This window comes from Urocampus carinirostris, chromosome 12 (assembly GCF_059441175.1).
Source record: "Urocampus carinirostris isolate Australia breed hairy pipefish chromosome 12, RoL_Ucar_1.0, whole genome shotgun sequence".
NCBI lineage: Eukaryota > Metazoa > Chordata > Actinopteri > Syngnathiformes > Syngnathidae > Urocampus > Urocampus carinirostris.
This window is the reverse complement of record NC_142360.1, coordinates 18405005-18422599: the sequence shown is the minus strand read 5'-3', so window position 1 is coordinate 18422599 and position 17595 is coordinate 18405005. Positions and strand designations below refer to the sequence as shown.

Below are 17595 nucleotides of genomic sequence, written 5' to 3'. Positions count from 1 at the left end.
CACTTGGATGAATTTAGCCTCATTCCTGTTGCATGAGAGCAGGTTTAATTTAGCTTGTCTCAGTCACTATGGTAATTTGTTCCCGACCGCTTGCCCGCTCCAAACCAGGCTACCGACCAGACTAAGATTATCGCCATAGATCTGGCTCCTGTGCTGTCGATCGTGTGACGAATGAATGGGTTTTATTGAATTCCCCTGCACTATTTTGATCCGTTACATTATTGTAACCATCTTGCGCTAAAAATTTACATTCAAGCTATGTTGTAATTTCTTTAAACATGACTGTATAATTGTAACAGTCATTTTAGAGTTGGGATGCACCACACAGACTTGATACAGCTGTGCTTGTTCAGTTAGACTGGCTTTCTTTATTCCACTTCCATGCACGATATTATACTTTTTAAACTTGAGTTGGACGTCCTTTACTTTTCTGTGCCCCATAAAAATTCCAAGTTAAGAAAAGTAATTGAGGACCGAATAGTAAAATAAGACAAATGATGATCGAATTGCATTTTGTTTATTTATTAATAATTCATAAAAAATAATACAAATACTACTAAATACATTTCCCAACACCTCATTTGACTATATATTTTTCTTTAAGAAGCTGAATGGAATTTGGAACTTTTTAAATCTTTGCCGCCATCTCTTGGTTTTAAGTAATAATTAGAGTCAGCTTATTCATAATGTGCGTAGAAGTAAGTGCTTGTTTTTGCATTTTTGTGGTTATCATTTGGACTATACTTGAAATAAGCCTCTTCTTACTCTCACCTTTTTCATGCTACATGGCTGTACATGAAGCTACTCTCCTCATCCCCCCATTCCTCCTACCAAATTACTTACGGCTAAAACAGGTTTGCTAAAAGTAAAATAGGAGGAGTGGGAAAAAAGGTCCAAAGGATCTTTGAACTCAGTTGGGCATTGTTGACGCATACTTAGTAGAAAAAATATTTTGCTCTTAACATATTAAGGAAACTTCCATTGACACACCCCACCTTTTAAGAGACGCTGAAGAACCTTTGATCACTAGGTCTTGCTGTATTGTTTAGTTGCTGTAGTGCAGCCGAAAACGAGTGCTACAAAACACAAAGAAGAATATAAACCGAAGAGACAGGAAGTGCGACAACTTGAAGCATTTTAGCCATATGGGAACAGTTTTTGGACTAAACTCAATTATTTAAACAAACAAAAAAAGGAGTTAATGAGAATTTCTCTTGAAAAATGCAGAGTTTTGTCTACTGACTCATTGTGCTAAGTATGCACACATGCTCACATAATGTCCCTATTTTAGGATATTACTCGTGCTCCGTTTCAGGCTAGCCCGTGGTGATGCCAAATGAAGTCTCGTGTTTTGCTTTTGAAGTCTGGAGAGCAGCCTCAGATCGAGACATAACACAGCACCTCCAAGTGTGTGTTGAGTCCAATCGCTCGCTTGACTGCTGCTGCGCTTACGTGTGCATGTGTGCGTGCTCCTCATATCTTTTTCATCAAATCCCAGCAGGTCCTGGAATGTTTGACAGCACTTTTTGGTTCTCCCACACTTCTCTTTATGTTTAGCAAGCATAAATGAGACGATCCTTTTCTTACGGCTGCTTTACTTTCTGTGTTCAAACTTCGCTTTGGTAGTGGTGTTGTGGGCCGGCCGCGTTCATTTCGGAACGAGTAATGTTCCTGTTGATGTCTGTTGAGATAATAATGGAATACGGCTGAGATGTCTGCCGTCTTTATTATATTTGATTTCATTTTTGTGGGGTAAAAGAGACTGTCCCAATGTGGTTGGCTCTCAGTGACGTGTGGTGAAGTTCGTGTCTGGTGAGGCACAGTCAGATTTACAAACAAATGAACCCATTTCTTGTTCATGGTTTGACTGACAGAGCAAGAAGGCAACATATAAACTGTAGCATAGAGAAACAAGATTTTATTGTAACTAAGGTTCCCCCAGCACATCTCAGCATTATCGCTCAGACCAGACATGATAATGACCTATGAGGCTTCAATGGACAAGATCCTTAATAATTGCAAATCTACTTCAGTAGGTGGCAGCAGTGATCTCCTTGTAAAAATTATTTCAAATGTGCAAATAGTTTGATCTTCTAGTGCAGGGGTCTCCAAAGGGTTTTGCTGCGGGGCACCAGGTTGCCCCCTAAGGACAGTTGAGGTGACAGCGGACCTGTTCTGAAAATCGCTTACTAGTAGTGGGTCCTTGTGATATTTCTAGTGAAAAGAGTTTTTTAGTGCTTGACTAAGTCTATTTAACCCTACTTCCAATAATGGTAATAACATGGTAACAATATAGTAATAACATAGAAATACATGAGAAAATGGGTGCCCTTTGCGCTAATTAGTAACAAAAAGTAGCTCTGAGCTTGGGAAAGGTTGGAGACTCCTGGTCTAATGTAACTAGCGGTTGGTAGAGCAACTTGTAATCCAAATGTGAAATCGTCTGTAATAACACCAAAAGAATAAAAATGAATAACAAGTTAACATCCCAAAGCGTATTGCGATTTGACTAAAACCAACCAGTCCATGAATAAGGTGTCTCATGGCCTGTGTTCAGCATCAATGCCTGTGACAAACCACTTAGATACACTTACACACAAAACGTGGTAATGAAAGGAGGATCTGGGGCTTTAGGCGTGGCGGGAATATGGACAGAAACAAACGTTTGATTCAAAACATGTGTGTCACATCACATTACTCAGAGCTCGCACTGGGAGGCCGGGCGTGTCTCTTCACTGTTGAAGATGCCTCAACAGCGTTTGAGTCTGTTTATTTGAAATTGTGCAACGCCGTTCTTTCAAATATTGTTGCGCACGAAATTATTTTGTGTGTCAAGTATTCTGTTCAAGTGTATTACGCTGTAAGAAAATTGGAACATCGGACATAAGAAATCAAATCATTTCCTACTTCTTTATACCGTAGATTCCGGACTATAAGCCGTTACTTTTTTCCCAAATGTTCAGCCCTGCGGCTTATTCAGTGAAGCGGCCAATTTATGTAATTTTTCTAACGGCCACAGCGGCGCTGGAGTAAAAAGGTAAGATTAAGACCAGTAGACTATGTGTGCCAAGAAAGACTGCAACCTCTGAGTTAATGCATACATTGCCCTTGATGGCGATAGTTATGATGAGGAAGTTGAGGACGATCTACCGTGAATTTCACAATTATGGAATGCTTTTTTTTGACAGACACGTTTGATGCATTGCAAGCGTGTTCATAGTAGCGTGTTGGTACCTTTCAAAGGCAAGGTTTGGGATGAAAGTTATATTATTATTATTAAAGGTTTGAAAACTCTCTCGTGTACCGTCTTTCGTCGTAAATATGTATAACCATGTATAATATGTATTTGCAACTGTATATTTTTGTAATGTATTTATTTTAGAGATTTATTCTGTTATGTGTTCCACGGGTGAATCAAAAAGAAGGGGCAGAGCAAACGGGCTGATGGGAAGTCGGGTAAAGCTGAGTTACTGGTAGATTTGTCTGTTGGACAATAGTGGATATATATTTTTTCCACCCTTAACTTTGCAAATATACATTTGGTTTCCTTGGATTACTTTCAACGGGACCCGGACTTTACAAGTCTGCATCATACGTTAATTACGGGTATCATTTTCCATTCATGATTCCGATTGTGGTTCTAGGATTGTGTACTATTGATTTTTGGGTTGCGTCGTTAGAAGCCTAGGAGGCTTGGACCTTGACTCAGCCTCTTGGCTGGGAGCAAGTGTCTCGGCCTATTGGCTTAGTAGTGTATTATGATTTGACACGGATGATTGATAAAGAATATAGAACAATAAATATCTACAAAATCACAATCGTGGAACTTACAGCCTGGTCTGGGTTAAACTTGTGATCGTGTCACAAGTTTTAATGCGGGCGCACGCGGCTTATACACAGGTGCGGCTTGTGTATGTACAAAAGTGGTTCACATTATGAATTAAGAGCACATTAAGAACCCAATATTGTTTTAAACACACAAAGTGTTCACTTTCTAAATTTTCAACAAAAGTTCCAAGCAAGTGAAATATATTGAACACCATAATGTAAATTCAGGCTGGTGCTTTTGAGTTTAAATTAAAAGTTTAGGCTTACAGCACAATATACAAAACAGAAATAAAGTCTGGTCCTTGTACATTGAACACAAAAATATTACTTTAGTTTTTCATCTACCACTCACACCATTAAGTAAATACAGCACGTAGGTAGATGAAATATGAAACTAAGTATGGGCCTAAAGCAAAATTCCAAATGGAAATAGTCTGTTAGCAAAACACTAAGTGCTCTTTTTAAGTTTACTATATAGATTAAGGGCACCCACAATACACAACTCTAAACAGAAATAAAGTATACTTCTTATGTAGTGAACACCAAATTCTAGTTAAGTGTGTGTGTTGCACACCGTTGATGAGGAGGGAGGAAGATACCTTCACACAACGTTAAATAAAAGCTACCATAATGTATTCTGCTTAAAAATAATCAGGAACTAATAATTAATACATTTATGCCTAAACAAGTAATAAAACTAAACGGAAGCTAAACTACTTTACTCCTAGTTTACAGAACTGCACATTTTGAGCACGTCTTCTTGGTCAAGATACATTAACGAAATAAAGGTAAAAGCAAGCTTACCTTGATTGACTGTAGATTTTCACGTTTTTTCTTCATGTCTAATCCACACTCAAAAAAAATAAAAATAAAATATTAATAGTATTTTTTGTTTTATCCACACGACGATACACACTATACTCACATGTGTATGGGTCAGTCAAAACTGCTTGTTAGCATAACATTCATTCATTGGCCTACAGTAGGGAAAAGTGGAAGACTATTGGTTCTTGGCCGGTGAGCTTCCGGTTGGTATTTATCAAGCTAGGTTGACACGTCGCCGCAAAATACACCCTAGAAGTTAGTTATAGCCTATAACTATGATATAAAAATACTTGTAAATAAAATTGTAATCCTGCAAAATAATGAAATGAACAGCATTTATATAGCGCTTTCTTTGGTGTGTCTTCTTGGGCAAGTACAGCCTGGCATTGCCCATCCCTCTAACTTTGTTACATTTCAGCAGTTTGAGCACATCCATGTCCTCTGTATTTTGACTTTAGCCGAGAAAAATGACCTGCTTGTTTTTCTTTCTTGGCCTATTATGTCCTCACCGTTTCCTCCAAATGCTTGTGTCTGTGCAGAGCAAGGCCAAAGAGCTTCCTCTGTCTGCGGTGCGTTTCATGGAAGAGCTTGGAGAGTGCCCGATGGGGAAAATATACAAAGGCCACCTTTACCTCCCAGGCATGGACCAAGCACAACTGGTTGCCATCAAGACCTTAAAGGATGTTTCCAGTGTTCAGCACTGGAGTGACTTTCAGCAGGTATGTTTTCTAAAATTGTGCCATTTGAGTGAGGTCAATTTGTAGTCCTGACTTAAATCAAGACTCACATTTTTGTTAAATGTTTGTCAAAAGTCCGTTTGGCTCTAAGGCTGGATCCAAATTTTATCTTCCAAGTAAAAAATGTCAAGTTGGATGTGTTTAGTGGTTTAATTTTACAGTAGAGTGAAGGCAGTTTTACTCCCAAACCAACTCACCACGCTGTACAAACTCAAGCGGGAGCTATGAAAAAAATATATAATTTTTGCTTTAATTGTCGTACTGGTTTGAAATAATAAAAAAAATATCAATGTATGTTCCAGTTGCATCTTTCTCCTCTGCTTTCCAGTAGTCGCTTGCTTGCTTTGGTGGAGCCACACACTGCGACAGTCTTAGAAATCCCCACACATGTGGCGGTTTCTAAAAAGAAACGTGGCATTAACAGGCAGTCACGCATATGGATGTGCTGTAGCTTTGCTGGTGGAAAGCTCTGTCTTCCCGCAAGCTCTCAAGCATGTCACTTCATATTCCCACAGAACTTTCATGAAATGCGGTAGGCAACCGATGACTGTAGACTTCATACCAAAAGAAGCATCACTTAGCAGGCGTGTTTAAGGATGTTCACTGAAAATAGGACGACACATAAACTGTAGTTCTTCCGGAAACTTGGAACTGCCAATGTTGAGTCCACTGCCATTGGTGTCATTTCCACATCAAAAACCCTACCTAGTGGTAAAATAATACATATAAATAATTATACTATACAACAATGTCAACAGGACAACTAAAATGCTTTTCATTTATCAATATTTTTGCAAATAAAGTCATCAGTGATAATAAGGTCAAAACACAATTCAATTTGAAATGTCTAATCTTAAAATTCACTAACAGTATTATTAATGTGCTATTTAACATGGTAGAACAATATCAATAGCAGCACAATAGTATTGATCCGATTTCAATCACCTCGAACTTTGGATCGGTCTGCCCACCATTACCAAACATAGGCTTTTTTGGAGGTCCAATATGGCTCTTTCAACATTTTAGTTTGCCAACTCCTGTGTTATTTCTACACTTACTTGAATTTTTCATAATAAGGATGTGTAAATAGAAATAAGCCCATCCGATATTGCTGAACCTCAAAATGAAGCAGAAAGAACACCAGAATGCACTCTTAGGTTTCTTATCTTTACCTGTCTTGTACAGGAAGCTGCCGTGCTGACGGAGCTGCAGCACCCGAACGTGGTTTGCTTGCTGGGGGTGGTGACCCAGGAGAGGCCCGTCTGCCTGCTTTTTGACTTCCTCCCTCAAGGTGACCTTCACGAGTTCCTCATCATGCGTTCGCCACACTCGGACGTGGGCTGCAGTAGCGACGAGGACGGGACCGTCAAATCTAGCCTGGATCACGGAGACTTCCTTCATATGGCTACACAGGCAAGGATTGCTTGAAGCTGAAGTACATCCGATTATGTTATGCGGTGGTACCTTTTTATATGACCTATTTAATTTCTTTCTAGGGTTCATAAACCAAATTCAAGCTATTTTTTAAGGACTTTCAAAGCCAATTTTCCCAGTACTATTTATAGAAAAAATCCGGTGTGACTCGGGTATTTTGCAGAGACACAAATATTTTACATATGCAGTTCTTTATCTTGCGTTTGCAAGAGATATGGTTTTTAGATCTTATGTAAATCACAAATATAATCGTCGACCCTACGTGTGTAAATTATTTTAGGACAGATCTCTCCCTATATACATGTTGGGTAAAAATGACATTAATATGGAGCTTACATTTTCTATCTATCCACCCTGGTCATATCCCTCGAGAGGGGTTACCAAAAGCAAGACAAACACATACACAAAAACAAAGGGAAGACAAAAGGGGGGAAAAGGAGCAAAAAACTCACACAAAATTTTTGGGGGACCATGGCCATTCCAAATGCCCAAACACCCAAACAAGTTAAGCACCTCGGCACCTAAGTTGGTCAAACTTTCGTCCCCCAGATGAAACGGGACACAAGAAAGCGGCCATGTCACTTGGGTCAGGGTGACACAACACATTCTTCTGTTCAACAGCAGGGCCCAACAGCTTTCACTGGTTTACCCATCCCGTATCATAAAGGTGCACTGCCCATCCCTTAGAACACGTCTAAACATCCCACTATCCTTTCAAACACCTCTCCACTCATTCCTATCACCAACAAGAGCTCTAGCTTCCACTATATTTAGACCTCTTTCCCTCATTGCACTCAGAACACCATCCATCCTCGTCAATCCCGGCCTTCTCCTTGGTCTATCCCCATTTACTTCTCACATTTTCAGTTGCAGGAAGTTCTTCAAAATACAATTTACTACTGGGAAACGCTACATTATTTTTTGCATGGCCCATTATAAATGTCCTTAATTGATACGTTATCCTTGCACAAATACACATTTCCTATTTCCCTGTTTAGGTGTAGCATGCAGCTGTCCTATTGGGCACAACCCATAGGGGGTGATGAAGCTTTATAGGTCAATGCCTTACAAACTAATGCCAGCTTCACTTGCAAAGAAGAAATGCAATCGCAAAATGAAGCCACCGGAGAGCAGTGTCTGTGTCATTTTTAAGCAGACTTGTTAAGAAACATTGCCTCAATTTCAAGCATTTACAAGCACTTCACCCTAAGTTCAAGCACTTTCCAATCCTTTAAATAAACAATATTAAAATTCAAACATTCTCAAGGATTTCAAGCACTCATACAAACCCTGTTTTTCATTACGGTTAAATTCGAACTACAAGCAGGATCCTGGAACTATTTTAAGCACGTAAAAACGGGTTCTCCTGTGTACCGTACATGCATAAAATGTAGTCTTCCCTTTATTTCAACAACCCAGGTTGCTGCTGGGATGGACTACTTGGCCAGCCACTTTTACATTCACAAGGATCTGGCAGCCAGGAACATTCTGGTCGGAGAGCAACTCCACGTCAAGATCTCCGACCTGGGCCTCTCCCGGGAGATCTACTCATCCGATTACTACTGCATCCAACCTAAAACCTTCTTTCCCATCCGCTGGATGCCTCCCGAGGCCATCGCCTACGGAAAGTTCACCACCGACTCGGACATCTGGTCCTTCGGGGTAGTGTTGTGGGAGGTCTTCAGTTACGGCCTGCAGCCATATTATGGCTTCTCCAACCAGGAAGTAATGGAGATGGTGAGGAAAAGGCAATTGTTGCCTTGTCCTGAAGACTGCCCGCCAAGGTATGTTAGCATCTGCTGATGTCTACCAAATACACACTTCAGTTCAATCCAATCCAAGACCTGTATATTTGTAATGCTATGAGCAATCACTTATTACAAGTAGATGTATTTTAATTTACTTACAAGGTAAACTATATTGAATCAAAAAGGTAGTGGCCAGGGTGTAAAGAGTCTTTTATAATGTTGATAGCTCTGCTGCTGTATAGCAAGCCGATAATGTCCTCTAGACTGGGTAGGGAGCAGCTGATCATCTTCTGGGCTGTGTTGATTACTTTCTGTATGTTTTTCCTATTCGCTGTCGTGCTCCAAACAATCCACACAGGGATGCCGTATGCTAGAATGCTCTGCACTGTGTTTTTTTTTAGAAGGACACCAGTGGCTTCTATTCCAGGTTGTTTCTCATGAGAACCATTAAAAAAGGGGAGACGCTTCTGGGTTTTCCCCACCACGGCCCTGGTGTTGGCGAACTAGGAGGGGTTTTCAGAGACGTGCGCGCCCATAGGGTTTGAAGGAGTGGATTCTCTCCACACGGTCTCCATTAATGATGAGTGGAGCTGGGTCTGTGCTTGCCCCCTTGAAGTCCAGTATTACTTTCTTGGATTTTGTGGTGTTGAGTATTAATTCATTCGTTGAACACCACATCGTCAGCATCTCCAATTCGTTAATGTATGGCGCCTCATCCCCATCACCATCCCACCAAGGTCATTGAAACTCACAATTGTGTTGGTGGGATGGGATGGCGAACAGTACAAAGTATACAGGGCAAACAGTAGAGGGCTCAGCACGTTCTTGGAGGGGATCCGGTGGTCTGCGTCAGGATAGACTTGGCGGCCGAGTTTCCCATCCTGTGGGCATAGGAGAGAAAAGGCCAAAATCCAGCTGTAGATGTGGGAGGAGAGCGCCAGGTGGGAGAAATTCACCACCAGGTTCTCCAGGTGATGGGTTTGAATGCAGAGCTGAAGTCCAGGAAAAGAAATCTGACAAGTTCTAACATTACCCCAAATGGTTCAGCGCATCATAAAAAGCTGTGTTTATAGCATTGTCAGTGGAGCCGTTTGCCCTGGAGGCAAACTGATGAGCGTCCAGTAAAGGGGCAGGGAACCTTTGATGTGCCAAAATACCAACTACTCAAAGTTCTTCAGTACGACAAGTATAAGTGCTACAGAACTTTTGTCATTGAGGGCGACCACTGATGACTTCTTTAGGATGGGGATGATGGGGGTGGAGGTCTTGAGGCGGCGTGGAACTGTAGATTGTGACAGGGACTGGTTGAAGATACTGATCAAGACCTCAAGTCAGCTGGCGTCCAGTTCCCCAGCATCCTCCCCGGTACTCCATCCAGGCCAGCTGCCTTCCTGGGGTTCACAGTTCTTAGCACATGTCTCTCTTAACGCTCCTGAAGTACTTGTTTGCTGCTGGTTGATACTAGTGGCTTTGGTGCAGCTGCTGGTGGCCTGCCATCATCAAAGCAGGCAAAGAAACTATTTAAATCCCCCGCCAGTGAAAATCAGTCCCAACAGTCACAATCCCTGTCACATCCTCCTTGGTTCTTTAGCAGCAAGTGATCCTCAAACCTCCTCGCATAGGCTGCCTTGACAACCCTAATATCTGGTAACAATGCAATAGCTATGCTTATCTGAACAAATGTTCTTTAACTGTGGCAAAAAGTGGACTTCGTCATTTAAATTGAAACCTTTTTGCAATTCTGAGGAAATGCTCATTACACAACCCCGGTGTAAAGTTCAACACAAACATTACACACTTTATTACATGTTTATCATGAAGAGCCATGTCTAATATTATTGCAAACGATTTTCACTATGTCCTTATTAATCAAAATGAGATAAAAAATAAAATCAATATTAAAAAGAGCTGATGTAGTTACTGACCAGCAAGCAAAACTTAAGATCTTGCGATGAGTTGAACCGCCACGAGATTGAAAAAATGCCAAACATTTGCTCATTGAATGTACTTTATTTATACATCCCTTTACAACAGTCCTTTTGGAGTATCAAAGTGCTAAAAGAAAAGCATTAAATAAAGAAAACAACAAAAGTAAAAACTGCAAAGGACATTAAAAACAATAAAAACAGCAAGATTAAACAGGATAGAATATAATAAAAGTGTCATCAAACTACTGAGTATTAAAATGGGTTTTTAGCCTGGATTTAAAGAGGCCCAGGTCAGAAATGAGGCCCATCTTGGATATATGCATGTAGGTAGTTTAATCAACAAAGGGAAATAAAATCACTCCACTTTAAACTCTTCTTATACTGTATTTCCATTTTCTCAATAAATACAATTTATTACATACAATAATCTGAATCTAAACACGAGTTTAATATGAACATGAAAACACAATTAGAACCTTGACCCGCATTCAGTTCCCACCAGATTCTTCAGTTAGCCATGCATGCTTTTTACAGGACCCGTGTGTCTTGACAGCAAACGTCCACTAAGGGGCGTTATTGTATCAATGTTTTTAGGTTTAGGTGAGGTTGGGCCGAATCGTTATGCCTTTTACTTTTGTGACAGGCTCAAAAGCTTTGTCTTGTAAAATACTTTGCGTTTTGAATAGCTTAGCGTCTAAAAACATATTATTCATATAGTTTCCTGAATAAACGAAAAGTTGGATAAAAACAATGAAATGGTCCCTTCAAAAATTGAAATTAAATGATGTAAAATAAGGTACGTAAATACGACAATAAATAATTCAATCAAATGGTTTCGTTAAATATACATAACCAAATAAATAAAGAAATATCTAAATATAGATATTTATAAATATCTAAATAGATGTGAAATAAAGACTTACTCACCGAGCGACTATCCCACAAATGCAATGTTTTAAAAAAATCCGCCAGCATACTTAGTCTGTGAACGCACCTCAAGCCCGGGACATAATAAGTACTTTCTTTAGTTTTTCCTCAATAATTGTACATATTTTATGGTGATAAAATATGTTTAATCTATAGAAAAAAATATTTTTTAATGGGTTATGGTAGATCCGTGTGCTGTGTCGTCATTGACATTGCCCCTGTAAACGTCCCGTTTTATATTTTTCTTATTATTTGTTTACATGAAAATATCTTTGTAAGCAACGGTAACACACAAAAGCAGAATTTTCACCGTTGGTGTACTTTTTTCATGATCAAATTCAAGCATTTTTAAGGACTTACAAGGCCAATTTTTCAATTTCTCTAGTAAATAAAAGAAGAAATTCAATGTCAATTAATCCAAAACCCTGTTTGAGGTTACTACATGTAGGAATAATAACCGGAAAACATATGCGAAATATGAAACCAATAGATATCATTCTTTTTCTTACTGACAGCACTCGATGACATCAAACTGTAAACAAAGTCATTCCTTCTAAAGTTTAACTTTATGTGTGAGCTAAGTCATGTCAGCATCATTTTTAATCAGACATTTTGAAAAAATATCTTCCTTTAATCTGTGGTCTATGAAAAACATGGCAACAATTTCAAGCATTTGCAGCACTTCACCCAAAATTGAAGCACTTTTTAAACTTTGAAAACACATTTTTAAGTACAGACGCTCCCCTACTTACGACCATTCGATTTACAAAAACGGTAGATACGAAAAAAAATTTCAACATGTCGAAAAATATCCGGACATTACTGTAAGTTAGATTTCGTATTGTGTGCACATTTTTCCGAGTACAGGTCATTACTATAGTGCTTCTTTCCGCCGCTGCCAGCATTTGCCACTTCGTGAGGTCACCCAGCATCCACCTCGAAGAAGAAATCCGGCTTCCTCTTCCTAGTTCGTGTGTAAACATACTATACCGTATCTCCAGCGCGTTAAGAACTTTGACAGTTTTCTTGTTTAATATCTCGTGCATCCATTCAATATGGTTGATGTAAAGTGTAAAGAAGAGGCGAGCCGTTTCATTTGAAATGAAAGTGGAATAAGAAAGCTTGATGCGGTTGAGGAAATGGTTGGATCGTTTTTTTCGGCCACTCATTAACACGGAGGAGGACCTCTTGAAGCTTATCTTCCAAAAGTTAGTTAAACATAACTTTATTCAACTTTATAGAGCATATTATTTTATGAGATGTTTATTTTTTTAGCGCAAAACAATACAGGTTACTTACACAAGCCTTAAACATACTTATATAAACCTTAAACATACAAAATATAGCACTGAAGCAACTTATAAACTTATTCAACTTACAAACAATCGTACGGAACCCTTCTCGCCGTAATTAGGGCAGCGTCTGTAGCCCGGAAAATACAGTAATAGATATTTAATTTTACATCCCTGAATTATTATTTAATCACAAGTAGAGGTAAGATGCGCACCTTTCATGCAATTACTTTACTAGTGAGAATGTTATTTTCTATCATGAGGCTCCCGAGCTAAAGTGAGTTTGACACCCCCTGTCATGCAGGTTCTACGGCTTGATGACCGAGTGTTGGCAGGAGGGTCCCGCACGACGTCCTCGCTTCAAAGACATCCACAGCCGCCTCAGAGCCTGGGAAGGGCCTTCGTCTCACGCCAGCTCCAGCACGCCCTCCGGTGGTGGAGGCAACGCCACCACCCAAACCACTTCGTTGAGCGCCAGCCCCGTCAGCAACCTGAGCAACCCTCGCTACGCCGCCGGTTACCTCTACCCGGCCCAGGCCATCCCCCAACCGGGCCAGATGGCCTCCATCCAGGCGTGGGCGCCCATGCCCGTGCCCCAAACGCACCCTCGTTTCATCCCCGTCAACGGATACCCCATCCCGCCCGGGTACGCTGCGTTCCCCGCCCATTTCCCGCCCCCGGCCCCGCCCCCTCGGGTCATCCAGCATCACCTACCGCCCCCGAAGAGTCGCTCGCCCAGCAGCGCTAGCGGCTCTACCAGTACGGGTCACGTCAGCGGCGTTCCCTCCACCGCGGGTTCGAACCACGACGCCAACGCGCCGCTCCTGTCGCATTGCATCATGCCCGGAAACGGAGTCGGCCCGGTCCAAGTGTTCGGACATCTTTCCCAGAAGGCCGTGGACCATACGCAAACGGCGGCGCTGCTCGCGCCCGACACGGACGTTCTGGTCTATAATGATGGCGTCATCAGTGCAGACTTGTAGATTGAAAAAGGGACGCTCTAGTTGGGTCTGCTGGATCCACCTGTTTTGGTAACCAGAGGTGAACCTCGGACTGGTTGCCAGCCTAAAACTCAACATGTAAACAAATGTACTTAGTTATATATTATTTTAACTGCAATCCTTTGTCTACCCCTTGTTGCCCTTATCTTAAGGACCCTTACTTTTTAATACAGCTTGTATGAAAAACAACCTTTCATTTTCTCTTCCAATCTAGGAAAGGTCAAACCATTCAAATATCATTTAATCATTGAGACATTTAGTCAATGTGACCCAACAGCAACAGGAGGGTTAAATATAGTTATGAGTGAAAAAGTGACAATTTCAAGTGTTTTTTTATAGTAAAGTGTCACTAAATAACTTTATCATTTCCAAACGTCCTTGTAGGTGTATTTTTCGAATCCAATTTCCTTTTGTCTTTCAAAGCAATAACTGTTAAAAGCTCATCTGGAACATGGCAGTTTGATGCAATAATAATCAGGCAGCTAAATAGATTTTGGGAGCTTTTCGGTTGTTTGTTTTGTTTTTTGGGTTTTCTTGTTTCTTGTTTTTTCAATTTTTACCCCTCGACATGATACCTGAATGTCTCTGCAGAAAAAAGTCAGTTGCCAATGCTAAAATCCTACTGTCTTGCATATCTTAAGATATTTTCCCTTGACTTTTGGATTAAATAAGAAAAGTCATCCTTAAATTAATCAAATATGACTAAATGAAGTGTGCTTAATAAAACAATTTGACTTATTTTAAGGACTGTATTTCATATTTTATTCAAGAAACCAAGTCAAATATCAAAATAAGATCATGTACATTAAAAAAAATGAATTCTGACTGGTAAAAATAGTTTTTGGGGTTGTGCGGTTACATTGTTTGTCCGACATTATTCAACTAAACTCGCTATAATTATTCTAATCCGAATGGCAGAAAATTGAGCTTGTTTTTGTGTTTGCATTTTAGTTTTAAGAAAGTTTAATATGTTTCCGGAGTAACACGAGCTAACCTGGTAGTAGCTAGTAGAACGTGTTATTTTTATTTAATTCAATTTATTCTATTTCCTCAAAAAAATGAGCAAACTAACTTTCCCATGGGCTAGATAATTTGGCTTAATTTAAGGATGACTTTTCCTGCCATTTGAATAAGAATTTAATTTTTGTTAATTTTCGTTTTATTCCCTCTTTGAATTTTGACATTCCTCGTTTTGTTCCTGCCACATATAAGATGTGGGGAGTTTTGCTACCTGTTTTTGATGTATTATGTTTGTTGCTATCATTTCTTATGACTGCCTCAAGCAGAATCATGCTTTTTTATATAAATGAAGAAAAAAAGAACCTTTTAAAGGATTTGTGCCTTTAGAATAGAAAGACCTCACAAGTGTACTTATTTGATGAGCGGTTTGAATATTTCCACTTATTTTGTCAATCCTCTGGATCAGCTTGTGATATAGTTTGTGTCCTTGCAGCTGATTATCAGTTTTTAGCACACAAATTCCAAAAAAACGGAAGAAGCTGTTGTTGAAAGTAACTACCTATGAAGCCGACAATCGCTGGCCTTGTTTTCTTGTCTTCCCCTGCCATCGTTCAAACTACGGTAGTTGGATTCGCCGACCTTGTTCATTTTGTCATTGCGCAAGTTAGGAAGTGTATTCATTTAACGATTGTGATCCTGATTTATCTTTTTTTAAACCAGTAAATTTTGCTGTTCGCAGATGAAATGAGTCCATTGTCTTGGGTTGGTGGGGACAATGTTTGGCTCTGTTGTATGTACAATAAAGGAATTAGCCTATTTGTGATAATGTAGCAATCCAAATACCACTTGTATGCAAGACTGTGAATTTTGATCGAATCTAAAATTGTTTTATTTGGTGGAACTATAACTTTTTTTCTAAATAGAACAAACCTTCAAAGTCTGTCAAATCAACATTGTGTGCCAGTTTGAGGAAGTTTACGTGTGTTTCTACCATCTGACTAAGTGGGCTTTGGTTTGTATTATTTTTGCACAGGTGTTTTTATATTGCAGTCATGTAATAAATGATGTTTGGTTTAAGCAGAAGTTACATGCGTTGATATTTATGGGGCGTTCGAGAGCTCACTCATTGTTTACTCGTCTATATGCAACTTTGTGATCGCTAGGTGGCAGCAAAATGTTTTTCACCCCGATTTGCAAGGCTGTATAAGTGTACGTTGAGTTTTAGAAGGTCCGTCTCAACTGAAGGTGGTATTCTTGATTTGTTCAGGACTGGTGAGGTAAGTGCAGATGAGGGGAGTAATGATGTATGTTTTATCAGAACCAGAACAGGAGCAGGATCCAGATGTGTAATGTTTACTCACAAGCAGTGTTCCCTCTAAACTGCGCGCGTGCGCAATTGCGCACTGCTCGCACATTCTCAGTGCACAAGTAAATCTAGCCAGCGCACAAAAATGAGGGCTCAAAATTACTAATTAAGAAGCGACTTAAGTCAAAGTTACAGTGCATGAAGGTAAAAATACCAGGGTTCCCCTGACGTTGTGTCCTAAATGCGTTGTTTTGAAGTCGAGTCGAAGTAGAACGAAGTTGAGTAAAGTTAGTAGAGTTTGTCAAGAACCGGCTTCTTGGGCTCGGCTCACTAAAATGAACCAGCTCTTTCGGGTCCTAAACGGCTCTTCAGGTTGTTTTTGCTTTAATCCCATCATGACCAAATATTATGTAAAATTATGCACAAAATGACTTTAAGAACAAGAATAGAATAGAACAAAAAAGAAAAAAACAACAAAATGAAAAAAGAAAACAAAAGGAAGAGAAAAAAGAAGGAAAAATTTAGAACAAAAAGAAAAGAAAGAAATGTAGGAAAAGGGTAAATAGAGAACAAAAAGAAAAAAGTAACAGCTCGGAAAAAATAAACACAATGTGTTTTTTTAAAGGAATTTTTTTTAAAAAGGAGAAAAAAAACACGGAAAAAAGGAGAAAAAGTTTGTGTTGCATTCAAATAATTTCCAATTATATCAAGTGAATCATTGTACTTCCACTAAAAAATGTGATTAAGTACAGTTCTGTATCTTACAACCGACTAAATAAGTCCCCAAAAATGTTAATATTATGCGACAAAATTTATCAGGAAATAAAAAGAAATGGATATCTTGTGAAAGAATTGTAAGAACAAACGACGTTTGTAGGACGTACAACCTTTGCAATAGTACATGAGTCAATTCATTCAAAAGAGAAAAATAATTTTGCATTGCCGGAAACTCAGCAAAATGTAACTTGATGTCAAGTTTTGGACATGTTTGATAATTAATTATCTTGCCACACTTGGGATTATGGTTGCTCACTGTTGTGTCAAGCGTTGCTCACCGACTTTGTGTGAACGCTCAGACCCGTGGAAAATTAGAGGGAACATTGCTCACAAGTTCTTTGAGAGATATAGGAAAAATAAACACCAGCGATCCTGTGCTCGCTGGACAAGGGAAGCAAGCCGCTCACGGGATCGGAGCGTGTTCGGAATGCGGAAGTGGATCTTCCAGAACGGAAGATCGGAGCGTGGTCACATAGGAAAAACATGTCGATAGCCGGAGCGGGGGATCAGTGTGTGGTCGGTGGTCAAAAACGGGTCGTTAGCCGGGATGGGAGATCAGAACGTGCTGGGCGGTCAAAACGGGTCATAGCTGGAGGCAAACAGAGAATCAGGAACAGACGAGTGGTATACGGATGAAAAAAAAACGGGACAGACGGGAGTCAGAGTCAAAGTGCTTGCCTTGCGTAAGAAATAATAGCTGTACAATGTGACTAACCAGAATATCTCAGGTTTTATCATATTTTTCCCTGTTACACGCCAAACAAGGTACCAGTATGTGCAATAGATTTTCAGAAAAGACAAGACCCAGCATTCATAATAGGCATGCTCCGAA

The 17595-nt window shown here is 39.8% G+C and overlaps 1 protein-coding gene across 1 annotated transcript in view; it reads left to right on the top strand.

The window, feature by feature from the left end:
• Positions 1-15755, top strand: part of ror1 (receptor tyrosine kinase-like orphan receptor 1) — a 181304-nt gene extending 165549 nt beyond the window's left edge. The window contains exons 9-12 of the mRNA XM_088349949.1: positions 5193-5372; positions 6576-6803; positions 8244-8608; positions 13024-15755. Coding sequence (XP_088206075.1) covers positions 5193-5372; positions 6576-6803; positions 8244-8608; positions 13024-13702 — 1452 coding nt within the window. The 3' untranslated portion in view covers positions 13703-15755. The remainder of the gene's footprint in view (positions 1-5192; positions 5373-6575; positions 6804-8243; positions 8609-13023) is intronic.
• The last annotated feature ends 1840 nt before the right edge of the window (positions 15756-17595 follow it).